The following is a 27,117-nucleotide window of genomic DNA, read 5'->3' on the forward strand; positions in this document are numbered from 1 at the left end:
GACCATCTTATAATAATAGTGAAAGTGAATCCTTCTCTTGAACTTCAACAAATGAGTCCCCTTACTCTTCTTTCTTCTTTCAACGAACACAAATGCAGAACAAAGGCTTAAAAACACACACTGCACAATCACACCCATTAATTCACATCTTGGATGCACTAAGCTGAAACACCCTTTATTGAATCATTTGCAAGCCACCATTGCAAAATCCAGCCTTAGAAGTCTTTGAAATAACTGCTCTAAAGCGTCGTCACTATACTATGTTTCTGGTCACCGAATCCAATGCCCTCTTACAAGAATATAGCTCCACACTCTTGAAGTGTCTCTGCCAAATTTAATCTCATTTCAAACTCGTTTGGTTGCCCGTTTGTTGTTTCCACCGTAACAGCTCACATCTGAAAATTTAGATGAACCACCAAGACTGTCCACCAAATTTCAGCTCGATCTGGTTACTTTTAGATCTCAAATTGTTGCCTTGAGCAAGTCATATCTGAACTGATTTCTGCATATTTCTGAAGATCCAAAAAGTACAATGCTCTCCTTTGATTTTGCAATTCAGATCTCCTTCACCTTCACTCTAGTCTGAACAATAATCTTTAAGCACATAGATTCAATTCGTCTCTACGAACTTAAAACAATAAGACGAAACGTGGTTTCCTTTTCCAAACCAAGGAAATATGAATTGTATAGAAGATTCTTCGTCTGTCTTGATACAGAGCATAAACGGACTGGCAAATCAACCCAGAAAGATACGAAAGTTGGTAGAAACATCAACCACAACCATACGGAGCCACAGGAGAAAACAGATCAGGATTTGGGTCTACGGGTCAAAAGTTATGGCCAAAATCGCAACACAGACCCAGAATAAAACATTGTGCGAACAACCAACTTTGAGAGCAAATTCCTATCAAATCACAATGAATCAAAGGAAGATATTTATATCCTTCGAGAGATCTCATTTCCAAGATTCCAGAAAATCTTTCAATGCTCAAATCAGAGTTCTATAGCCAAGTCAAACGAAGGTGACTGTTAAGACAGAACTTGAGATAGACAGATTAAAGAGGAAAGAAGAGATCAGAAATAGAAGCTAACCAAAATGGCCGCTTAGAGAGTGATATTACTGTTGAAATGTTATAAGATAAGGAACCCTAATGAGAGATTCCCAACTTAAATACATCCAGACTTTAGGATAACATAAACTTAAACGACGTCGCATTAATAGATAAAGAGAGAGAGACTCTGTTTGTCTCAGAGTCTCTAGTGACCATAGCTTCCTTTCTTCACTTTAGCCACTTCTTGTGTCTTTCTTCTTCAACTCCTTTCTTGCCTTACGACCACCTGTCCTTGCCTTCCTCTTCATGAATGCCAAAGGAACCCGTAGCTTATCATTACCCCGGAAAGAGAAGCAACCTTGTCCACAAGGTTGAAATCAGGGAATTGCTCCATCATCACAGTAACAGGTTCCCAAGTCGCCTCAAACTCCGGAAGCTCTTTCCACATCACCAACCCTTCTGTCTCTTGTCCCTTAACCGGTAGCCTGACATCTAACACCCTTTCTGGTTCAACCACCCACTCAAAAGTCGGTGTGAGCAAGGCTGGTATTTCCTGCACCGTGTAGTCAGCTGGTACAACTTTCTTCAGCTGAGAAATGTCAAACACCGGGTGAATCCGGCTCTGAGCAGGCAGCTGTAACTTGTTAGCGACTCTCCCAATACGCTCTATGATAACATAAGGCCTGAAGTAGCGCTGTGCTAGCTTCTCATTTCTTCTGCCCACAACTGTTTTCTGCCTATACGGTCTGAGCTTTAGATAGACCTAATCCCCAACTGTGAACTAAACACCAATAATGTCGTTGTAGTATTTTAGGTTGTCAATCCAAATGGGTGTGATGCTAACAATCAAGATGTGATCAGAAGTCACTAAGTCAAGCCAAGCAATAACAGGTTTTGGTGTGTTCTAGCAGTTCTAAGTGAACATGCAGAAAACAGAAATTCAAGCAGAAACAATAAAACACTCGACCAACACAGCTCTTTGCAGAGCACTGGGTGAGGTCGAGTGACAGGTCGGGTAACAGACAGAAAGTATAACAGGGATACTCGAGTGCACAGTCTGTTGCCAGACAACTGGGTGGTCGAGTATCAGGTCGAGTAACAGTAAAGAATTGCAGAAACTAAGCAACAGATGACAAGATGCAGTAAACAACAGTAGAGTAAACAAAGAATTCAATTAGACAAAGAATTCCCGAGGATGGGGTAATTGAGTAGTTTCGTTTCCTCAGTTTAAACGTGGTTGACATGCTCAATAAATTAACCCTAGACAACAAGTTCATTAACCAAATCTAAGTGCCACCGCAACAGAGACTCTCAAGTTAACCTAGTCCTAGACTCAATCACCATTGACGAGAGTTAACCTAACAAACATTACGAATCAACAAGTTAAAGCCAAAACGCTCCCTGCAACCAATACCTTGGTACAGGGTCACGAATCTCTGGAATTAGTGGTTCAGACATTTCATCGAACACCTTTTGGGCGCGGAAATGTCTGGGCTCAAATTCCAGTTGATCAGAAAGCAATAGGCATTAAGAACAACTAATCCAGAAGGGATCTATCAATCAATACTCAATCACCTAGCATACTGAGAATCCTACACTACTCTAACCCATCCTCAGAAACCTATTCACTACTCAGACATCATAACAGAAAGCATAAACGTTGAACAAGTTGAAAACATGATAAAAACAGTGTAACAGCAAGATGATAACAGAATGAACAACAGTAAACGAAATCAAGAACAAAAGCTGAATACTGAATACTGAATAGATAAAGAGAAATCCGGATTACAAAAGGTCTAGAACACAAGGTTTGCGGAATAAAACTAGATAAAAACTTGTCTGCGAAAATGTGAAGTACATGCTACTTATAGCCAAATATTCTGAAACCCTAATTCTTTAAACGACGAAGTATTGGGGCGGATTAAGAACTGTACTCGACCCATGTGGTCGAGTGGGAGGTCGAGTGAATAGCTGGAGTCTTCTTTTCTTCCTTGTGCTCGAGTGTATGGTTGAGTGCGGAATGAAGAAGGCTCTGAAGCTTTTCATCGAGTATGCAGTCGAGTGGTGGTGATGGTGATACTCGACTTCCAGGTAGAGTGAAGAGGTCGAGTAGTGGTCTGGCAATGAAGGTGAAGACACTCGGCCTCGTGGTCGAGTGATGAGACCGAGTGATGGTCAGGTGATGGGATGAAGACACTCGACCTCGGGGTAGAGTGATGTGGTGAAGTAGTGATGTCCTCTACTCAACCAGGGGGTCGAGTGATCTGTTGAGATCTTGAAGCTCCTACTCGACCTCGGGGTCGAGTGGTTTGACATGATCAGGCCCGCTTCTTCCAGACAGCTCGTCAACAGCTCCAAATCACCTGAAATCAACGCAAATATGCAACATGCATGCAAATCTATCCTAAACATGCAAAGTGATGACAAATGATGAGAAATGGTATAAAACAGTGATGATATGATGCTAAACTGATGACAAATGGATGCTCAAAACATGCAAAATACACACTTATCATTGGCTGACTTCTGCATTCTTCTCTGAGCTAACTCCATATTTTCCCTCAGTTCTTGCAGCAAGCTATCACGGTCTCTGATGAGTTCCTCGACTTGACCATTAACCGTTGAAATATCTCCATACCTCAGTATTTTTGGTGGTTCTCTCCCATAAACTGCAAGGAAGGGTGTAGTTCCCGTAGTGGTGTGATAAGAAGTGTTATACCAGTACTCAGCCCAATGAAGCCACTGCAGCCAAGATTTCGGTTTCCTGCCAGCAAAACAACGCAGATAAGTCTCTAAACAGCGGTTCACGACTTCTGTCTGCCCATCGGTTTGAGGGTGATAGGCAGTGCTCCTGTGAAGAATGGTTCCTTGTGACTTGAACAATTCAGTCCAGAAGTTACTCAAGAAGACTTTGTCCCTGTCTGACACGATGTTCTCGGGAAATCCGTGCAACCTTACTATCTCCTTGATGAAAACTTCAGCAACTGTCTTAGAGCTGAATGGGTGCTTCAATGGTATAAAGTGTCCATACTTGCTGAGACGGTCTATCACCACCAGTATCACCGAGTAACCATTCGAGAGGGGAAGTCCTTCTATGAAATCCTTCTTAATTGTGTCCATATCTGCTGAGGAATGGGTAAGGAACATAGTAAACCCGCTAGAGATAGTGTTGAATACTTATTCTCCTGACAAATCTGGCACGAATGATGTACTTGATCACATCCTTCCTCATTCCTTGCCAATACACCTCCTTAGACATCCTCTGAAAAGTTTTTAAAACCCCTTCATGCCCTCCTATCTCACTGTCATGAAATTGCCTTATCAGCTTCTGAACCATTGGTGACCCTCTTGGTATGACCAGCCGACCATCCTTGAACAGAACCCCTTCTTTAGTGGTGTATCCCGTGGTTTTCTCTCCTTCCATTTCACACCTTTTAATCAGCTTAAGTAACTCTGGATCCTCCTTAGTCCATATAGCCACTTCTTCTCGGTCTATAGTTTGTGGAGCACAGAGAACCAACTAATTGACTTCTGGTACCCGTGGTTGTCTTGACAAGGCGTCAACAACTCTATTTTCCACCCCTGGTTTATACTCTATCTTGTATGTTAACCCAATCAGCTTTGCAGCCCACCTCTGTTGCACTGGTGTCAAAGACTTCTGATCCAACAAATGTTTCAAACTGCTTTCGTCGGTCTTAATGACAAACTCCCTCCCAGCTAAATAATGTTTCCATTTGGTGACCGCCTTGACGATAGCCAGCAGTTCTCGCTCATACACAGACTTAACTCGACCCGTTGATGAGAAGGCTTGGCTTAAAAACGCTATGGGTCTCCTTCCTTGAGATAGAACTGCCCCAATTCCTGTCCCAGATGCGTCAGTTTCCACTATGAATTCTTGTTCAAAGTCAGGTAAGGCTAACACGGGTAAGCTGGTGACCGATTCCTTCAACGACTCAAACGCTTGTCCTGCTTGTTCAGACCATTCAAACCCTTCCTTCTTTAGCAAATCAGTTAGGGGTTTTGCTATTTGGCCATAATTCCTCACGAACTTCCGATAGTACCCTGTCAGCCCCAGGAAACCTCTTAATTCTGTCACATTCTTGGGTTGAGGCCACTTCACCATTGCCTTAATCTTTTCTGGATCTGAAGCCACACCATTTCCAGAGATAATATGCCCCAGATAAGATATCTCACTGTTGCCAAAAGAACATTTCTTTACATTGGCATAAAACTGATGCTTCTTCATTATATCCAGGACTTTCTTGAGATGCTCGAGGTGGGTTTCCATGTCTTTACTATATATCAGAATATCGTTGAAGAAAACAAGGACAAACCGCCTCAAGTAGGGTCTGAAGGCATCGTTCATGACAGACTGAAAGGTGGATGGCATGTTGGTAAGGCCAAAAGGCATAACCAGGAACTCGTAATGCCCTTGATGTGTTTTAAAAGCCGTCTTCTCCACATCTGTAGCCCTTACACGGATTTGGTGATAGCCTGATCTTAAGTCCAGCTTGGAGAACACAGTTGCTCCCTTCAATTCGTCCAACAGCTCATCCACCAATGGAATTGGATACCGGTCTGGAATAGTTACATTATTCATCGCTCTGTAGTCCACGCCGAATCTCCAACCCCCATCTTTCTTTCTTACCAACAAAACAGGACTAGAGAAGGGACTAATACTCGGCCTTATTATCCGAGCATCCAACATTTCCTGAACCATCTTCTCTATCTCATTTTTCTGCAAATAAGAGTACCTGTAAGGCCTGCAATTGACTGGTGGTGTGCCTTGCTGAAGGGTGATGGCATGTTCCCTGTTTCGAGCAGGCGGAAGTCCTGTTGGAGTTGAGAAGACTTCCTGGAATTGTGAGAGAATGCCCTGAATCTCAGCTGACTCCTCCTTCTTCTCTTGCGGTTCTGCTGCCTCAAAGAGAGTAGTTAGCTCCAATAGATACACTTCTTGTTTCTTCTTGACCACTCTACTCATCGCATTCAGTGATATAGGTACTTGGCACAGACTAGGATCTCCCATAATGGTGACCCACGAGTTTCTGATCTTCCAACTCAAGGTAAGCAGCCCCCAGTTAGTCCTTGTATCCCCGAGTTTAGCTAGCCACGGAAACCCCAAAACAACATCAGTTCCACCCAGCTCAAACAGTAAGAAATCCTCCATCATCTCCACTCCTTGTACTTCCAACATCACACCTGAACACTTTTCCTTGCCATGGAATATATGACCATTAGCCACCCTTACTGCAAAACTCTGAGTATTGGTGCTAGTTAAACCCAACTCCGGTGCTAGCTTGTGAGATAAGAAGTTTGAGGTGGCTCCGGAGTCAATGAGTATCACCACTTCTCTACCCCCAATTCTACCCTTCATCATCATAGATTTCTCTGATGAAATTCCACCCATTGAATGCATGGTCTCCACTTCAGTCTCAGAGGCATTCTGTTGCTGAACCTCTTGTTTCATTTGTTCAGGTTCCAGCCCTTCATCCTCCTCAACGTCCTCCTCCACGTCCATACTCCTGACCCTTTGCTTACATTTATGTCCAGGAAACCACTTGTCACCACAATATCTACAGGGATTAACAGATCCATTGTCATTACCAGCCTTTTTGAACTCATTTCCCTTGGAAGTGCTCTGGTAACCTTGTCTTGGTGGTGGAGTGTATGACGAAGTTGCTATAGCTCTGGGTGGTGCTCGAATCTGGTAGCTTGGAGTGTCATTCTCTTGAGCCTCGATAAGCTTAGCAAAGTCAACCATGTCATCTAGGTTGACTGGCCTGCATCGCACAACCTGATTCCTGAGGCTTTTCTTCAGCCCTCTCAGAAATGCAGACTCTAAAATATCAGTAGGACAATGCGGCAGCTCCACTGAGACAGCCTCGAACCTCTCTCTGTAATCCTCCACACTACCCTTCTGCTCGATACACATTAAATGGTCTGCAGAAGTACTTCCCATACTTGGTTTAAATCGACTCTTACACTTAGCCTTAAACAGAGGCCAGTTGGTCACGCCTTCTCTTCCCTCACGGTATCTCCACCAACCCACTGCGACTCCTCCGAGACGTGACAAGGCTTGGGTCAACTTCTCATGTTCCGGTGTCTGGTTCACTGCGAAACACTTCTCAACCCTATACAGGTGGAGAGTTTGTCATTGCACCTGCTCTCAACGAAAGCACCAAATTGTTAAGAAAGAACTTGAGATAGACAAATTAAAGAGGAAAGAAGAGATCAGAAATAGAAGCTAACCAAAACGGCCGCTTAGAGAGTGATATTACTGTTGAAATGTTATAAGATAAGGAACCCTAATGAGAGATTCCCAACTTAAATACATCCAGACTTTAGGGTAACATAAACTTAAACGACATCGCATTAATAGATAAAGAGAGAGAGACTCTGTTTGTCTCAGAGTCTCTAGTGACCATAGCTTCCTTTCTTCACTTTAGCCACTTCTTGTGTCTTTCTTCTTCAACTCCTTTCTTGCCTTACGACCACCTGTCCTTGCCTTCCTCCTCATGAATGCCAAAGGAACCCGTAGCTTATCAGTGACAAAGACAGAGAAACACCACTTCACCAAACAGCAGGTTATTTAAGTCTCTTTTGCTACAGGGCACAAACGAAACAGCAAACCAACCCTGAAAATTCTAAACATTGGTTGCAGGACCAACTTTAGACATAAGAAGCTACAAGGGACCAACATCATTAAGAACCATACTCCAATAGGCTTCATCAACTTTGAAGCATACTCATAGCAAGAGTCATTTTTGGCCGCATAATCAAGAACTAAATTCCCTTTCTCGAACATCTCTTAGTTTCAACAGTCTTCTCCCCCTTGTTGATTGTGTGTTTCAATAAAGCAATAAGCCAAGTATAAACACACACACCAACACAAAAACACAGATGCTTATCAATTTCCTTTTTTTTTGAAGAGAAGAAAAAGAATTAGCTTCTCACCATTAAAACCAAAATGTAGCTCCAGAACTTCAACCGATTCTATAAGACCACATCAAACATCAAGACCACAAACACAAGAAGTAGTTTGTATCTTTAAATTTCCTGCAAATACATGTAGCATCAAACATGAGCGAGATGACAAGATTCAAAGAAAATTTTCACCAGCGTCTGCTTCTCCAATCCTTTTCTCTCCAAAACAGAAAAACACGAATCACCATTGACTTCTTCTTACACTGTCGTCGAAATCAGATTTTGGACCATAATTTAACACTCGACCCATGTCCACAATTTAACTCTCTTTATCTGTGATTCCTCAATAAGATTCCAAACCCCGTCCACTGACTCCTTTAAATCCCTGCAATTTCCTACAGAATCTCTGTCTTGGTTCCTCTTAGTGGTCGCAAAAAATAGCACCAAGCTCATCACGAACCCATAAATCTAGAACCCAACGCTGACACACTTAACTTCACTTGATTCTCAACTGTGAATCTTCCTTCCGTCAATGGATAACGTCAACGACAAACACAAACAGCCGCTTAATCTCCTTCACCAAATGCTACATCCAATTAAAGCGACTTTGCTGAAAACCTCCAGAGCTTAAGAGAACCAACACTGAAAGCTTCTTAGACACACAAAATCGAGAAACTTTAACCATGAGCACTTTCTTTTTAAACAGAAGATGAACAAGCAGCAACAAAGATTCGCACACAAGCCTGCATCTTCCGACATGCTTTCTTCCAATTAAAACACTTCTTAGCACAGTGAGCTTAGTTTGGGCCTCCGATTAAAACAGAAATTGGCCCAAAATATAAAACCCAAACCTAATTCTCTTTCAGACTCGACGATCTTTTCCCGACGGCAAGAGAATCGCAAATATACTTCACATCTCATACAACAAAGGCACCTCTTCTTTCTCATCTAGCCACACACCCAAGAGCTAACCTGTTAGAGATACTAATCTCAGATCGGTTTCCTGCTCTGATACCAATTGAAGTTACTAACTGTGTGCTAGGTCTATACGTCGTTATATGATGAGAGTGTATAAAAGACTTGTATGTGTGCATAAAGTAAATGACACAGAGATTTGTTAACGGGGTTCGGTAACAACCTACATCCGCGGGACCTAGTCCAGAAATAATTCCACTAGAACAAGATCGGAAATACAATTGCATATGATATTACAGCATAACTATGCCTACCACTCTTTTCTAGATGGACTTTGGAAACAGTATCAAGCCTAGCATGTCTTGACTACCACCCGGCAGCACCGGTGCATCACCGTCTTCTCTAACGGCTGCAAATTCCAAAGGAATACCACCAACAGATCATCATCTGTATTTGGTGGGGCGACGCCACAAACAAGTGTGTGCATCTCTCTCCACTATACCATAGACGCGCAACCTTTTTATGTCACGGCAGCCATCTATATATAATCAAGACAAAACCCTAGGCTCCAAATATTCTCGCAATCTTTTTGCCTTGATTCGAAAGTATCTGGACCACCACTAAAGGAAACATCACGTCTCCAATAGAATCATGCCATGTCATCTTCATTCCTCACTTGATTCTTTCGGCATTCAGTTCGCCTACTATGTTACACAGCTGCTACCTGTGAAACACAACTCTGATACTTTCTTTTGATACTCCGGCTTCACAATCACATAGATCTTTACAATATCTGATGCTCAATACCTCTGTTGCTCAACACCTTTGTTGATGTCTGCATAACTCTTGTTGCATTCTGTGTCAACTCCTTTGTTGTAGCAGTGTCTGTATCATCCATGTTTCACACACACGTTCTTGTTGTAGTGCAGTCTGTATCATCTCATATCTTGAGCTGTGTGTCATCATCTTGAGTCTAACAACCAGTTACAAATATACTCTCATTCTCCCCCTTTATTACTGTGTTTTAGAACTCAAACTCACCTTAGTAGATTGTACTTTGATGATCTTCAAGCTTCAATACTATCTCAGAATGTTTCTTTAAACTGTCACTGCATATGTTGTGATTCTGACCGAGTGTCCATTTTCCAACTGTCACAGCTACACAACTCAGCAACATCACAACATACTAACACTTTGTGCTGATGGGTTCAGCTTCAAGATCCATGGAAAGTTCAGGCAATGATCACGAACTCAGATCAAATTGGTCCTCCCTATCGAATCAAAGAAAACGTTTTTCTTCAATGAAACTTGATAATGACTAGAGGTTTTAAAGAATAAAATTTGACTAAACGACTAGGTGGATTCTTTTAACAACTAAACGTGGAGAGCAAGGTGCTTGGTTAGTCAATATTAGCAAAAATAAAGAATTAGTCGTTGAATCTTAGTGGTAGGCGATAAGATTTCTCTATTCATGAATTATGATTATCCAACTAATACATTCTTTTAAATTTTATTTATTGATAAATGTATTTATCTTATTGGTTTACATTATTAGAAGACCAAAACTATATATTATTCAACTAATACATTCTTTTATTCTTTTATTGATAAGATTAATTAATTCTTTGTAAAAAGGAAAAAAATCTTAGTGATTTCATTCTTAAAGATCTACTCAAAAGAGGTTGATTATTTTAAAACTTTAAAACGACCATTTAATAAAACAAAGACAAAATAGTATTTGTTACTTGTCATACAGTGATACAGATGTTAAGCCTTTGGCCCTTGCTTTGAGGACGAACTCTATCGCGCCACACCGGTACAAGTATAGATTACTTGTCATTCAAAGTGAAGCAATATCACATAAAGAGGAGTAAAAAGAGATGTGTACAACAACAGAAAAAATCTATTATCATTTCTATACATTCAATGTACAACAACAAAAACCAACAAACCATGACCAAAGATATCACATAGAGCACTTAATAGCCAACTGAGCTACATAATCTAATCAATATTTGTTACTAGCTAATTTATAAAAAATGTGTATGGGACACTTGCTCCACCTGTTTATACCATTAATCCGCCTTTGAGTCTATGGATAGATACTCTCTCTGAATATTAAAATGGACCGTAAATATATATTTATATCTATGTAGATGCATAGAACATGTGTTAGAATTTGAGACAACAGATAAATTATACTTGGAATATGTAGAGTTCCAAACTCGTTTCCTTAGGTCCTGTTCGGCAGTAATCGCAGCGACATCGACTGATAATCAAAATATTGCCTTTACATCTCCTTCATCCGTTCTTCACCTTTTCTTCATCTCCCCTATTTTCTATCGTTGCAACTGAAATCTAAAGAATTTGGAGTCGCTGGATAAATCAGCAACACAACCCAAGCTTTAATTTTGAAGTAACGATAGTCGCTAGATTTTTTAAATCAAATTGCCATTTTCAAATATTTACAAACCTGGACTACTGTTTATCTTCTTCTCCAATTTACAAATTTATACAACATATCCCAATTTTATAAAAAAAAGAGGAAAAAAAAACAAAACTCAGTCGTTTTTAAAGCCAGTCGCTGGTTATAGTCGCACGACACTTAAACGAACATGCCTTAATACTAGGCCCCTGAGAAACCTAAATCGATCAACATTTTAACTCAATAATAAATTTTAAATATTTCTTAAAACATGTATTTTCCCGGTGGAATGCGTTAGAATTTAAAACATGTATTTTGCTTTATTGATGTGTTAGAAAATTCGACATATTAATGTTAGACACCGACATTCATTTTTCCACATGGTTTTCAAGTATACAATTATAAAATAACTAAAATTACTATGAGAAAAATAACTAAGAAAACTATATATTTCTTTTTGTCGTCAAGTACATTATTCATTAGAGATATATTTGATCTATTTATTATGATTAATTAAGAAAATAGTTATGGGTCAACTAGTAAAGCGAATAATTTGGCACAAAAGTTTTATACCGAATCGCATCATATCACGTTTATAAACAACATTTATTAGTTTTCATTGATCGATAATAATTTGAAATGAAAAAAAAAAGCTATGGGCCTAAAATAAGTATTTAAACTTGGTAATGGGCTAATGGCCCATCATTCGTATATCCAAAAGTTCCAAACCCAATCGCAAACTCTCGGAAGGCTGGTTCAATCTAAACCGGTTAATTATATTCTGATTCGGTTTGGATTAAATCTCTATTAAATCCTTTATTCGTCTCCCCTTTATAAAGATTCTTAAAAAAAAAAACAATCTGTCATTGATGCTCAAGAGTTACATTCTTTGAATTGAAGATCATTTCTCTGTTTCTCAGGTAAGCAAACAAATTTCGAATCATGCAAATACTTTACTCTCAATTCAATTTGTTCCCGATCAGATTATAAAGTCTCTTCCTTTTTCGTTTTCTAGATTACCCATTTGATCAAAGAAAAAAAATGGAACAAGATCATGTAAAAGTCAAAAAGAGAGTAGCTTTTGTTCTAATCGATGGTTTAGGAGATGTAACAATACCAAAACTAGGTTACAAAACTCCATTACAAGCAGCAAACATACCTAATCTCGACGCAATTGCATCAGCTGGTATCAACGGTTTAATGGATCCAGTAGAAGTTGGTTTAGGTTGTGGTAGTGACACTGCTCATCTTTCTCTCATGGGTTATGATCCAAGAGTATATTACCGTGGACGTGGTGCTTTTGAGTCTATGGGTGCAGGTTTAGCTATGTCACCTGGTGATATAGCTTTCAAGGTTTGTGCGTTTTATTATTTTGTATTCCATTCTTTTGTTTGTTTATAGGTTTTGTTTAACATTCTGTTACCATGTAGTCTAATTTTGCAACTTTGGATGAGAAATCTGGAGTTGTTGTTAGTCGAAGAGCTGATCGACATTTCGAAGAAGAAGGTCCTATACTTTGTGCAGCTCTTGATGGGTTAAAGCTTCAATCTTTCCCTGAGTATGAAGTGAGAGTCAGGTTGCAAAATGTTTGTCTTAGTGTTTATGGCTTTGTGTGGTTTATTGTTTGGCTAAAGTTTGTTTCTTTTTCGATAGATATGCGACGGAACATCGGTGTGGTGTTGTTGTTAAAGGGCCAAGACTTAGTGGGAATATATCTGGCACTGATCCGTTGAAAGATAATCGTTTGCTTCTTGAAGCTAAACCTTTAGATGAATCAGAAGAAGCTACTCACACTGCTAAAGTTGTTAACGAATTATCAAGAGAGATATCGCGTATTCTTGTTTCTCACCCGGTTAACGCAGAGAGAGCTGCACAAGGCAAGAATATTGCAAATCTCGTTCTTTTACGTGGTTGTGGTATTCGAATCGAGGTGTGTGTTTGACTATTTTACTTGCGTTCGTAGAAATGATGTTAATTAATGTAATTGCTTCATGTACGGGTTTTGTGTATTTAGGTACCTCCTTTTCATGAGAAGCATGGCTTGTGGCCATGTATGGTAGCACCAACAAAGATTATAGCTGGACTTGGTATGTCGCTCGGTATTGACATTTTAGAAGCTCCGGGAGCTACTGGAGATTACCGGACGCTTCTGACATCGAAAGCAACTGCTATAGCTAATGCTCTCTCAGCTCCTTTGAATCCCTGCCCTAATGTCTTTGTACCGGGAGAGGACGGGCATAAACCAGGAAGGTCAGATGGTTATGATTTCGGGTTCCTTCACATAAAGGTGAAAACTTTTTTCAGTCTTTTAACACAAAATTTAAAAATTTCCACTCTGATTTTCGATCATATTTCTATATTGTTGCAGGCTATAGATGATGCAGGTCATGATAAGGCGACAATGTTCAAAGTTCGAGGTTTAGAAGCTGTTGATAAGGCGATACGTCAGCTTGCTAAGCTTTTATGGCAAGCTGAGTCTTCTACACATTACCAGTATTTCTTGTGTGTGACCGGTGATCATTCAACTCCTGTTGAGTATGGAGACCACAGCTTTGAGCCTGTCCCATTCACAATGTGCCGGTTAAGGGACTTTGTGAGCGCGGTGGGAGGAGAATCAGCCGTACTAGAGACGTCTTTGGACCCTTTTCCACTTCCAACGGTTGTGGAATCAGGTGAAGATGTTACCAAACAAGAGGAAGAGAGTGGGAGGAGGGAAGCTCCTCTGGCAATTGGTGGAGATTTAGTTGCAGAGTTGAATGAGGTTGCAGCTGCAAGAGGATGTCTTGGCCGTTTCCATGGCGGTGAAATGATGGGAGTCATCACTAACTTTCTTAATCTAGAGGTATGAGTTACTTAAAAGTTTTGCATTTTTCTTTGAGAATTTGGATATTGAAAAGTGTAATAAAAATACCAAAAGCTGAAAGTGTAACACAAACCTAGTTTTCGTAACAAATTGAATAATTGATTATCAAACAAAGTAGATAATGAGTTATTGGTGTTCGCAATTTAACCGAATCGAACACAACCAATAACCCAATGTGTTTATTTAATTAATTAATTAATAATATTATTGTATATTACTAAATATGTAATTGTTTGCATTTTTATTTTTTTCTTTGGTTTATTTGAATTACTAAACTTAAATATACAACTTGTTGCTTCAGTTAACTATTATCAAGTTCAAAATTCAAACAAATGAACAAAATAATTTTGTTTGGTTACATTGATTAGTTTTTAAAACCGAATTTAAACCAAACCGAACTAAAGCCAAATAAATATAGATTGACCCAAACCAAACCATACTAACTTCGGTTGAGTTTGATTAAAGTTTTACAAAACCCTAATAAACCGAACCGAACCGAACCGAACCCAAAGTTAAACCGAAATGCCCACCCCTAAATTTTCTCACCTCTTTTGGAAATTCAGAATCTTAACAGAGAAAGCATAGATAAATACAAAAAACATAGAGAAAGCAATGAGGGTAAGTGAGACAACCCACAAGAAGTTGTATTCATAACCATAATAATTCTTCATGAACTCAACAACCGTCTCACCCGTATCGAGCCTTGTCTCCACATCTCCGTATTGAGCTATCGTCAGTCCGTACAACCCCCACCACCCGGGACACACGTAGGTGAACCATCTCAACCATACATGCATTCTCTGCAAAGTTAATATCCATTTAAATTATGAGCATTCATAGCCAAGCTGAAACTACTATAATTGATTAATTGTGAACATTTTGGTTACAAAATTTAGAAAGAGAATCTACAGAATTTGTTACTTACGGGACGAGGAATAGTGAATCCTGAAAAGACGTTCCACGATGTGGATATGACACCATTGAGTATCGAAGCGATTTCTTGATTAGGGCTTACGGAAATGACCATAATACCAGTGTATATAGAGTAGAGGATGCTGATGAAGGTAAAGAATATGTTCAAAAAAAACTTGGAAGCTGTCCATTCGTATCCTATCATCCCATAGACAATAACTCCATAGATGCAAGCTTGAGCCATTGTATATGGGATCTCGATTATCACCTACAAAATGTATAATGTTCAAGTTTATAAACCAAAACGTATTATAAAACTTGAACCAAAACGTATGATAGGGTTTAATTGGTACATAGAAAATGAAATACCTGTGAAAATGCATAGGGTAGAGCGGAGTACATTCCAGCACCGGCTTCTCGATAAAAAACAGTACGTTCAGCGATTACAACTGGACGTACAGTAGCCGCACTTTGTGAACTTAAGAAGCCAACAACGGTTGACATCGCGCCTACACTATTGAAGATATCTTGCCTTGTTCCTTTTCGTTTTCCGAGGCTCCAAAAGATGATTCCATACATGATTCCAACAGCAGCCCCGAAACTGAAACGCACCGCGTTATAAGGAACATTTCTCCAATATGATTTGTGTTGCTTCCACAAGCAAGCTTGGAATTGAGAGAGGTAGGATTGTGAATATTTTGTTGAGAAATGAATGTCTTGTGCATGAGGAGGAATATTGTTCAGTTCCTTAATCAGATCTTTGTTTCTCCTGCATCCATACAACAAATATTTTGTGAGATTGTTCAATTAATATTTATATGAATGCTAACTTGTAACTCACGTTACCTATAGAGGTTTGACTTCTTGTATACTTGCGCAAATGTGACACCAAGAACATCTTCTTGTGCCCTTGTTGTTACTTCAAGGGCCCATGTTGCTGGATTATAACCTTCCTTTATTTTTCCTACTCCTCTTATTCCCTAAAAAGTATATTGTTCGGTTATTGCGAAGAATGAGATGGTGTTGAACGAATAACTTTACTTATTCTTCTTACCTCAAAGTATTCGATTAGTTGAGAGGAATGGTGGCCTATTGGACCAACATAGATCTCTTCGCCTCCTCTTGTCAACAAGAAAAGCTAAAAAAAGAAAGTTAGGTGCATAGCTAAAGGTAAAAGTAATAAAAGGTAAAAGGTAAAAGTAAGACATAGTTACCTCATCAAAGGATTCAAAAATATCAATACTTGGCTGGTGAATGGTGCATACAACAGTTCTTCCAGTGTCAACAGTGTTTCGAACTGTCCTCATGACAATCGCGGCAGCTCTAGCATCCAAGCCGGATGTAGGCTCATCCATGAAAAGAATAGAAGGATTGGCTACAAGCTCTACTGCGATTGTCATTCTTTTTCTTTGCTCGGTCGAAAGCCCACTAATTCCCACATATCCTACCAACATCTCCCTCAATGCTTTTAACTCTATCAATTCCATCACCTCTTCAATAAAGAGCTGCACATTTCTATTAGTTAAATGATTTCTTGGATCTTATAATGGTTACTCATTATCATACATTAAGAAACACAAACCTCTCGAGTATGTGTGTCGATATCAGGAGGCAACCTCAACCATGCAGAATAAAGAAGAGACTCATAAACAGTTAAAAGAGGGGAATGGATGTCAGATTGTTCGCAATAACCCGAAACACGAGCAAAGCTATCCTGTTTTTTAGGAAATCCAGAGACATATATTTCCCCTTGGATGTATCCTGTGTTCTTACGTCCGGCTAAGACATCCATCAAAGTAGTTTTGCCCGCACCACTCACGCCCATAAGTGCTGTAAGAACCCCGGGCCTAAAAGCACCGCTTAATCCATTCAATAGTACTAGTTTATTCTCTCTTATGCCTTTTTCTTTCATTTCCTACAAAGTTATATTTTCTTTTAACTTCTTGCCCAAATACACTACTCTTATTAAATATGTCATTCACATACCTTTGGGGTGTCTACAGAATATGTGATGTTCTCGAACGTCATATATAGAGGTTTGAAAGGTATACGCAGTTTTTTGTCGTTGCAAGTTCTTGTTGTTACAACTCCTATATAATTTAAGCTATTTTTGGGATCATGAGACTTTAAAGGAGATGAAAAGAGAGAGATATTCTAGGTCTTACTATCAAAGAATCGTTCCATCGTAGTTCCTGTATAGTCTCTGCCGGTCGTATTGTTGCTATCAGCTTCTTCTCGTTCATCCGGTAACACCGCAGTCTTAGATATTCCATATTCTACAAGAGAGAAAAAATGACGTTTAAATGATGTAGTTAGTATTTATCTAATTCATAGATGTAGGAAGACTATGTGAGGACACTCACGTTTAAGAAAAGCCAGGCACAAAGATGTAATGATGTTGGACAAGATTGTGGATAGGATCAATGCTAAAAGTCCAATCCAATACCAATAAGTTTCTACAAAAAAACCTCGCGATTTCAAGACCGCTACTCCTAGACCCTGGAAATCGTACACTACACGGTTAAGTTTGATATCTTTAAAATGTGACGTTGAAAACTTAAAGAAAGGTTTCTTAGAAATTACATCTTTCCAAGACTCGCTGCGGAATTCGTTAACCGAAACAGCTGTTTGGATATACATCATTGGTGATGTCCAGTACGCCCATGTCAACCATTTATGCACTTGATCTGCGAAACAAAATTGATCACTAATTAGGTTATGTATCATAAACTACTTAGAATGAATATGAACAACAACAACCTCTTTAAAACTTACTTCGGGACAACACATATCCGCTGAATGTCATCAGCCACATCACAGCAAGACATCCCATTGTGTTTGAAACCACATGATTTCGAGTCACTGCAGCGATACATCGAAAAAGCCCATACGACATTTGTCCGCACAATGCTAGAACTAAGTAATGTTTCAGGAACCTATAGTAACAAAAAAAACATACACACATATATTAATAGTAAGTATAGACCAAAGTTTTTTTTTGGTTTGTTAAGATAAACTTACGATGGGACGGTTAGATCATATCCAATGGTGAAATAAGTTATTAAGACCACAATGAAGACTTCAACGAAGGATAAAGGGAAGGTGATGATTGACGTTGGTAACGAGAATGCCCATGACGGGTAAAAGCTAAAATGACGTTGCTTGTAGAACACTGGAAGCTTATCGATAGTCATTGGAAGTTCGAAAAACCCCGAGAACACAATCATTTGCACTTCCAAGTAGATAGCTCCCATGTAGATGATTCCATCCTCGACCGTGCTGGGATAGTTCTTTTGTTGCCAAAACACAACTCCGATTAGAATGGCATTGATAATTAGCTGAAGTGACTTCAAGACGAAAGTGCGTAAGTTCCTCTTCATTAGAATGCTTTCTCGTTCTAAGCATGCCTTTAGTAGTTCCAACTTGCTAGCTCCATATGTTGTCCTTGTCAGGGCTGCTCTGTGATTCTTTAGTCGATCAAATGGCGTTGCAAGCTGAGACCGCATTGCTCTCCCGAAATGATGAATTTTGAAGCCTTCCTCGAATTTTTTTGCGGTTACATAACGATATGGCAGCTCTGGATTAGCCCAATATTGTTCTTGATCTTTTTTGGATAAAATCTAAATGAATAGTGTAGTCTTGATTAGTACAATGAAAGTTAATAAATAAGTTTCATGAAAAAAAACAAGAATGTTGTTGGAAAACTCACTTCTTGCAAGTAATCAGCAATCCCTTTTCTTTCAGGACACTTAAACCCCATAAATTCAAAAAACTCGAGGACGTCTTCTCGAGGGCCTTGGTAAACAATGTGGCCTTCTCCAAGAATGATGACATCATCGAAGAGCTCAAATGTCTCTGGAGGAGGCTGGAGAAGAGAAATAAGAGCGGTTTTATCGAAAACATGGATCATTTGCTTGATGCTCTTGACAATCTGAAACGTCGTCGAGCTATCTAAACCATCTGATATGTTGTCCATGAAGAAAGCTCCAACTGGACCGACCAACATTTCGCCTACACATAAAAATCAATATCACATCAAGAATATGCACATTTCAATACCTAAGAGCGAAATACTACTAAGAATTCCACATTAGTACCAGTCGTTACGCGTTTCTTTTGCCCACCAGAGATGCCTCTCTTCATATGATTCCCAACTATCGTATCAGCACATATCTCAAGTCCTAAGACTTTTAAAACGTAATCTGTAACCACATACTCCTTGTGTCCTTTTATAACCGATGCCTATAAACAATATCAAAACACTATAAAAGATCAAATTCTTTTTTTAACTTCTCTACCTAATGACCCCTCTTTTTGTACCTTCATTAACGCATCGAGGTAAGGATCCGGCTTGATATTCAAGTCTTTCTCTCGTCTCAGTAACTCAGCAAGCATATCTGTTCTCAACCATCCATGTCAATAAATAGTTTGGAGTGATACTTATTGAATAAATGGGATAGTGTTTCATACCGTAGCCTGTGCCAACTCCTTGGCATTTTGCGGAAAACTTTAATGTTTCTCGAACTGTTAGGTCCGGCAAGTGAACATCATATTGGTCGATGTATCCCGCAGTTCTTTCAGGCACAAACTCATGCAGTTCATGACCATTGTATGTCACTTTCCCTGTAGACTAACCATTCAACAACACAATTTTATCAATTAGTTCGAATAATATATTCTATATAACGAATCAAAGCATTTTTTGATGTCTTTCAAAGATTGAAGTGTATTTACTCTTAGTCCAGTTTCTGTCTTTCCAGACAATGCTTTTAGTAGTGTCGATTTTCCAGAGCCCGGTGGTCCCAATAGTAGAGTCAATCTGTAATAAGAAGAAGCAAACTGAGAATTTTTTCATTGTTGTAAATCTTTTTTTTTTCTTTTTCTGGTCAACTACATTGTTCTTAATCTGGTAGCTTTAATTTGGTGCAAAATACTACTCTCTGTTCCTTAATAATCGATTTTCTAGAAAAATACATATATTGAAAAACACATTAAAAATTGATTATAAATATATTATTTTTTGTGATTTACATTTTTTTATAACTCTCAAGCAATGATATTTAATTATTTATCTTGAAAGTTTGATATTCATCAATAATTGCCAATTAATTTTACATATAAAACCTAAAAAATCAATCTTTTAGAAACAATTTTTTTTCTAGAATGTCAAATAATAAAGAACAAAGGGAGTATTATTTTTCAGAGACACACAAAATCTCCAATGGACTAATATCAAAATATCATAAAATTTATCAGCTACATACAATTAATTTTATTCCCCTACCTAGTTTTTGCAGTGCTACAATTTGGAGTCGAAAACAAAAATGAAAAACAGATAGCTAGGGATAGTTAATGAACCTGCCAGGCTTGATGATTCCACTAACATCGTTAAGAATGGAGATTCTCTTTTTCCGATCCGGAAGAACTCTGATTTTAGTTCCAATACCCTTTTTTAAATAGAAAAATAGACGATTAGGTGAGATTGGAAAAAAGTGACTCTGAAAATAGATTTCTTCCACGGGAAGAAACATAATGAAGACACAAAAATTGATTCCTTGTGGTACAAGAAATCGAATGAGAAACGAGACGTTACTTTTAAAAGGTTGACGTATGAGTTCAGGACTGTGGGAACGGTTTTGCTTCCCGCATAAGCTTCGGCAGTCACGTTTAAATCTTCAAATCGGACTTCTATCGTCGGCAGATGCAGAGAGACTCTGAAGTTTTTTGTGACCGAAGATAAGTTTAAAGTCTAACAGATTTACACTTAAGTACTTTAAATATTTAACGCATTTTTACCTATCAAAACGACTCTTTAGCCTCCTTAGATACTCTCCATGCCAATCTTCATCATCCATCGTCATAACTCTATCGAATAACTCTCTTCTCTCCGCGAGGCCAAGGTCTTTCATGTCAATCTCCTTGAAACCTCCTGTGATCCCTTTTAACACGGCCTTTCTCGCCCGGTCATACGTTGGAAGACGCTGCAACTTCTCCATAGCCGCTAATTTCAAAGCTTCCTCTTCGTCTTCTTCTTCGTTTTTTCGGTGACTCCTGTCTCTGTTCATTATGTTCTCTACCTCTGAGCTTACTCTGTAATGTGCCATCGCTTCTTCTCTCTCAATCTTTGTTTATTTTCCCTCTCTTAACTATTGTTTTAGATGTTATAGAAGCCAACAATAACACTGAATCTCATAGACACATGATTATATTATGATACATTGAATACAACAATTTTTTCTTGGGAAGAAATTGAACAGGTGTGGATTCTGATGACAAGTGTAATATAGTTCTATTGACCATATCTATAGATCATCAATTCCTATATTTGGACAATATCTAAGAAATTAATTAATTGTTCAAATCTTAAACAGATTCTACATCATCAAAGTCATACACTTGTCTACATTAGTACATACATGCATGCATATAGAGAAAGAAAAACAAAAGTAAGCATAAATGCTTATGTGGTAAGGCGCTTGCAATAAGCAAGCTTCCTTTTTTTTTCTTAGTCTTTACCTTCCATTTAATACGTAAAGATTTACTTGTCAAGTATATCTAATCATCGTATAGGTGGATGTTTGATCCGGTCAAAAGCTTTTTGACAGAAATTGATAAAAAAACTATAACTTCGCTATGAAGTAATTTTTTATTAGTAATCACGAATATCGAATACAGTAATGCTAAATGCGAAGAATTTTTTTTTCTTCTTTTAAAGAGAACTTGTCAATATATAGCTCTAATTTCTGTTTTTAAAAATAATCATCCATGATCATGACTTTATGTATCTTCATAGATGGTTTTGTTACATATATTTCACCTAGAAATTAGTGTTGGAATTAAATATAAATTATTTATAACTATTTCATCTCAAAGTTAGTAACTTATAGAATAATGATGTGCGTTACATTTATCGATAAATTTGACATGTGTGCTATAAATTTGACACGTGTAAATCAAAATTTTCTGTTTTTTAATTTTTAAAAAATATTTGTAAGAAAACTTATGTAATATAAAACAACTTGAAAAATTTTCAAAAGATAATTTATAAGCAAACAATATGCATCTTACTAAATAAAAATAGAAATTTGAGGAAGAAATATAAGAAAATCCTATTATATAAAGTATGTTTCTCAAAGTTAGTAACTCATAGAATCATGACATGTGTCAAATTTATCGATCTCAGATATTGACACATGTAATCAAAATTTTATATTTATTGATTTTAAAGAAATATTTATAAGGAAACGACATGTAATATAAAACAATTTTTTAAATTTTTAAAAAGATAATTATAAGGAAACAATATGTATCTTACTAAATAAAAATAAAAATTTGAGAAAAAAATTATAACGAAACTATACACATGTGTCATGTTTATCTATTAGATGTTTACCAGTGTCAAGTCAATTTTTTTAATATACAAGATATTAATCCGTTGTAAACCGTGAACCTATAGTTTTATTAAATAAAAAAATTGAACTGTTTTTTAGGATAGTCTATATATTATTTTGTTTGATTTAAATGTATGGTATACCGCGAGATGATATTTTATAACCAAAAATTTGAAACTTTATGTTGTATTTGTTTTGTTAATATTATTTATTCTATTTAGTATTTAAAATTATATAATTATATTTTGATTGTTAATTCTACGATTTCACCTATAGTATATCATTCCGCATTATTATCTACCCAAACCTGTCAATTCTAGGGTTTCACCCGTAGTATAAAGTTTAAATTATGATGTTTAGAATTTTTATAAAAGAATCTATATGCATTTTTTAAAAAAATTAAAATTTATGTTATACTTGTTTTAATATTGTTTGTTTTATTTAGTGTTTAAAATTGTATAATTATATTGTGATTATTGATTCTAAGATTTTACACATAATTTATCAATCCCATATTATTGTGCTGTTTGTGGAAATTTCTCTATTAGTATCTATCCAAAGCCATCAATTCTATGATTTCAGTCGTAGTATAAAGTTTAAATGTTTCTAATTTTTAAACTTCTTATAAAATAATGGAGATTCAATTTTAAAAAATTTGAATTTTAAGCTGTATTTGTTTAGTTAATATTGTTTGTTTTATTTATGGTTTAAGATTGTATAATTATATTTTGATTTTTATTTTTAGGATTTTATTTGTAATATACTGTCTCGTATTATTATCAATCCAAGACATTAATTCTAGGATTTCACCTGTAATATAAAATTTCAATATTTATAATTTATAAATTTCTTATTAATTATTTTTAAGTTCTTCATAAAAGTCTAATAGTTGAAAAAATGATAATATTTCACTTTTTAAAAGTTATAGGTATTAGAAATATTTAAATTTTTTAGTTCCTTATAATAAAAAATAGAATTAACGAGATAGCAGCTTTAATTTTGGACGTCTCTTAAACTAAGTTTCTTTCTCATTAGTATTCAAAGTATTTTGGTCAATAAATAAAATAACACAAAAGTGTACACCCGTTTTAAAAAGACACAGATCTTTAGACCATGATTAGGCTAACTTGGGATAAAATATTTGTTTTTGTTTGATATATCTTTATCTGTTATAAAAGATTAAAGTAAGAAGGAAGAATAAAGACTAGAGAGAATAAAACTCAAAACCAGAGTTTTCTTATTGCTTTCTATTTCTCTTCTCTTTTCTCTCTATTTTCTCTATAACTTACAAATGAATGAAATGAGCTATATATAGTAGGGTTTACTTAGCTAGGAAGTAAATTACTTAGCGAATAAATAATAGATAAACAGCATCCATATCTTAAAGAAGACGTAATGGATAAACATCATCCATATCTTAGGGATGAAGTAATGGATAAACATCATCCATATCTTATGGATAGAGATGAGTGATAGATAATCACATTCATATTTATCCGGTTTATAACACTCCCCCTTGAGTATTCATCACTTTTGATGAGTTACGTACTGCCTCGTTAAAAACCTTATCATGGAAAAACCCATTGGGATAAAAACCATGACAAGGAAAAAGAGTACAGTGACGTGAACTCCCCCTCGAAGAGACTTCACAGGTCTCGTAAATGACGCATTCCAATGCTTTGAACATGCTTTCTAAATGTAGAAGTTGGAAGCGCCTTTGTGAATAGTTCCGCTGTATTGTCACTTGAACGAATGTATTGCACTTCTACTTCCTTGTTCTTCTCGAGCTCTTGAGTGTAGGAGAAGAATCGTGGAGGGATATGTTTCGTTCTGTCGCTCTTGATATAACCTTCTTTGATTTGATCAACACATGCAGCATTATCTTCATATATTCTTGTTGGCTCTCTTTTGATGACTAATCCACTTGCTTCTTGAATATGATTAGTCATCGATCTAAGCCAAACACATTCTCTAGATGCCTCATGAAGAGTAATTATTTCTGCGTAGTTTGATGAAGTGGCGACTATAGTCTGCTTTTGAAAACGCCACGAGGTTGCAGTTCCTCCAATGGTAAAAACATATCTGGTTTGTGATCTAGACTTATGAGGGTCTGATAGATACCCTGCATCTGCAAAACCAACTAGACCAAACTCGGGGTTTCTAGGATAATGTAATCCAAAATCAATAGTACCTTGAAGATAACGGAAGATGTGTTTTATCCCATTCCAATGCCTTCGTGTAGGGGATGAATTGTACCTTGCAAGCAAGTTAGTAGTAAAAGCAATATCTGGCCTAGTACAATTAGCAAGATACATAAGTCCACCGATAGCACTCATATAAGGTACTTCGGGACCTAGAAAATCTCCGTTATCCTCACAAGGTCTAAATGGATCATTTTTAACATTTAAAGATCTATTGACCATTGGAGTACTTAAAGGATTTGCTTTATCCATATTAAAGCGCTTTAAAATCTTTTTTGTATAATTGGATTGATGCACAAATATACCATCTTGAAAATGCTCAATTTGGAGACCGAGACAAAATTTTGTCTTTTCCAAGATCTTTCATTTCAAACTCTTCTTTCATATGAGTTCGTGCATCATCAATCTCCTTTGGAGTTCCAATTATATTTAGGTCATCAACATAAACAACAATGATCACAAATCCCGAAGGGGATTTCATAATGAAGACGCAAAGGCAGATTTCATTATTCACATACCCTTTCTTAAGTAGATAATCGCTTAAACGATTATACCACATGCGTCCGGATTGTTTCAATCCGTAAAGTGATCGTTGTAATTTGACCATATATATATCTTTAGACTTTGATGAGTCTAATGCCTCGGGAACTTTTAATCCTTCCGAGATTTTCATATATATATCATTATCAAGAGATCCATATAAATAAGCTGTCACTACATCTATAAGGTACATATCTAAATTATTAGATGCCGAAAGGCTCATTAAGTACCTGAATGTAATTGCATCCATGACCGGAGAATATGTTTCTTCATAATCAACTCCTGGTTTTTGAGAGAAACTTTGTGCAACAAGTCGGGCTTTATATCGTGTGATCTCATATTTTTCATTTCTTTTTCGCACGAATACTCACTTGTATCCAACAGGTTTTACACTCTTAGATGCAGTGACAATAGGTCCAAAGACATTTCTTTTATTAAGGGAGTGCAACTCAACTTGCATGGCATTTTTCCATTTCTCCCAATCCGGCCTTTTTTAGCACTCGGATAATGTCTTTGGATCTGGATCATCATTCTCTTGATCGATCTCTTTAAATAAAGAAAAGGAGAATATTCCATTATCATCATCAATATCATCTCTATCCCATATGATACCATCATGGGCATAGTTAATGGAAATCTCATACTTTTCTCTATCGTCCCGAGGACTTGGTTCTTCTTGAAGAACCTTTTCATTTTCTTCTCCCAATTTCTTTTTCTTTCGCGGATTTTTATCTTTTGAGCCAATAGGCCTCCCACGCTTTAATTGAACCTTAGGTTCATTAATTTTGCTCCCATCTAATTTCAGCTCACTAGGAATTTCAATTCTTGATGGGGTATTTGCAGCGGGGATATATGACTTTGTCACCTTTTTTGTATCGGTGAACGAATCTGGTAATTGATTTGCCATGTTTTGTAAATGTACAATCTTTTGTACTTCCAGCTCAGGATGCTTCGTGGGGGGATCAAGATATTTTAAAGATGGTGCGCACCATTCTATATCTTTATGCATATGCATTTGATGAATTCTTCCCCCTAAAGCTGGGAATTCATCTTCACTAAAATGGTAATCGGCAAAACGTGCCGTAAACAAATCACCAGTTTGTGGTTCAAGATACCTTATTATACTCGGTGATACATAACCAACGTATATTCCCAATCTCCTTTGGGGCCCCATTTTTGTTCTTTGTGGCGGTGTTATAGGCACGTATACCGCACATCCAAAAATGCGGAGATGGGATAAATTTGGTACTTGACCATAAGTCATTTGTAAAGGGGAATATTCATTATCTGCGCTTGGTCTAATCTGAACCAAGGCTGCAACATGCAATATAGCATGACCCCATATAGAAATTGGGAGTTTTGTTCTCAATATTAACGGTCTTGCAATGAGTTACAACCGTTTAATTAATGATTCGGTCATGCCATTTTGTGTATGAACATGAGGGACCGGATGCTCTACATCGATTCCCATCGATACACAATAGTCATTAAAGGTTTGTGAAGTAAATTCCCCAGCATTATCAAGCCTGACTTTCTTTATGGCATAATCAGGAAATTGTGCCTTTAACCTGATTATTTGGGAAATGAATCTTGCGAAAGCCGTGTTTCGTGTAGTCAAAAGACATACATGTGACCATCTACTTGATGCGTCAATTAATACCACCAAATATCGAAACGGCCCGCACGGTGGGTGAATTGGCCCACATATATCACCATGAATTCTCGACAAGAATTCAGGTCTTCCATTCCCAATTTTGTTTGGCGATGGCCTTATTATGATTTTTCCTTGAAAACATGCTTTACAAGAAAACTCACCAGATTTATATATTTTCTGGTTTTTCAATGGATGGCCATTAGAATTTTGCACAATTTTTCGCATCATGACTGAACC

General features: G+C 37.4%; 3 protein-coding genes and 2 pseudogenes across 6 annotated transcripts; 1 reads left to right on the forward strand and 4 right to left on the reverse strand.

The window, feature by feature from the left end:
• Positions 1–650: 650 nt before the first annotated feature.
• Positions 651–6,552, reverse strand: AT3G30838 (annotated as a pseudogene; the record flags this gene model as incomplete). Its single annotated transcript has 1 exon — positions 651–6,552.
• A 2,665-nt stretch (positions 6,553–9,217) lies between these two features.
• AT3G30840 (uncharacterized protein) lies at positions 9,218–9,792 on the reverse strand (the record flags this gene model as incomplete). The annotated part of the gene is made up of 2 exons (NM_113988.1): positions 9,218–9,303; positions 9,702–9,792. The coding sequence occupies 2 exons, from the start codon at positions 9,790–9,792 to the stop codon at positions 9,218–9,220; spliced, it is 177 nt and encodes a 58-aa protein (NP_189708.1).
• A 2,351-nt stretch (positions 9,793–12,143) lies between these two features.
• Positions 12,144–14,317, forward strand: AT3G30841 (Cofactor-independent phosphoglycerate mutase). 2 transcript variants are annotated; one of them, NM_180320.2, is made up of 6 exons: positions 12,144–12,239; positions 12,335–12,672; positions 12,750–12,895; positions 12,973–13,249; positions 13,334–13,606; positions 13,688–14,317. In NM_180320.2, exons 2-6 carry the CDS (start codon positions 12,361–12,363, stop codon positions 14,165–14,167), a joined length of 1,488 nt encoding a protein of 495 aa, NP_850651.1. In that variant the 5' UTR covers positions 12,144–12,239; positions 12,335–12,360; the 3' UTR covers positions 14,168–14,317. The 2 variants fall into 2 exon arrangements, with proteins under 2 accessions (NP_850651.1, NP_001326838.1); NM_001339061.1 differs by having other exon boundaries at positions 12,158–12,672; positions 13,688–14,293.
• A 258-nt stretch (positions 14,318–14,575) lies between these two features.
• On the reverse strand, positions 14,576–21,198 carry ABCG38 (pleiotropic drug resistance 10; the record flags this gene model as incomplete). The annotated part of the gene is made up of 21 exons (NM_001339062.1): positions 14,576–14,982; positions 15,108–15,362; positions 15,464–15,863; positions 15,941–16,074; positions 16,149–16,232; positions 16,309–16,599; positions 16,677–17,009; positions 17,081–17,184; positions 17,260–17,370; positions 17,458–17,593; positions 17,678–17,781; positions 17,870–18,030; positions 18,116–18,714; positions 18,804–19,105; positions 19,192–19,336; positions 19,415–19,491; positions 19,565–19,724; positions 19,829–19,913; positions 20,453–20,541; positions 20,688–20,808; positions 20,891–21,198. 21 exons carry the CDS (start codon positions 21,196–21,198, stop codon positions 14,725–14,727), a joined length of 4,257 nt encoding a protein of 1,418 aa, NP_001319673.1. The 3' UTR covers positions 14,576–14,724.
• Positions 21,199–23,494: 2,296 nt separating this feature from the next.
• Positions 23,495–26,962, reverse strand: AT3G30844 (annotated as a pseudogene; the record flags this gene model as incomplete). The annotated part of the gene is made up of 1 exon: positions 23,495–26,962.
• Between the last annotated feature and the right edge of the window lie 155 nt (positions 26,963–27,117).

This window comes from Arabidopsis thaliana, chromosome 3 (genome assembly GCF_000001735.4).
Source record: "Arabidopsis thaliana chromosome 3, partial sequence".
Lineage (NCBI taxonomy): Eukaryota > Viridiplantae > Streptophyta > Magnoliopsida > Brassicales > Brassicaceae > Arabidopsis > Arabidopsis thaliana.

Excerpts from the sequence above, each read along its gene's own strand:
- AT3G30841 (NM_180320.2), top strand. The coding sequence starts at position 12,361 with ATGGAACAAGATCATGTAAAAGTCAAAAAGAGAGTAGCTTTTGTTCTA. Across the intron at positions 12,896-12,972 it reads GAGTATGAAGTGAGAGTCAG|ATATGCGACGGAACATCGGT; the intron begins GTTGCAAAATGT and ends CTTTTTCGATAG. Across the intron at positions 13,607-13,687 it reads TCGGGTTCCTTCACATAAAG|GCTATAGATGATGCAGGTCA; the intron begins GTGAAAACTTTT and ends ATATTGTTGCAG.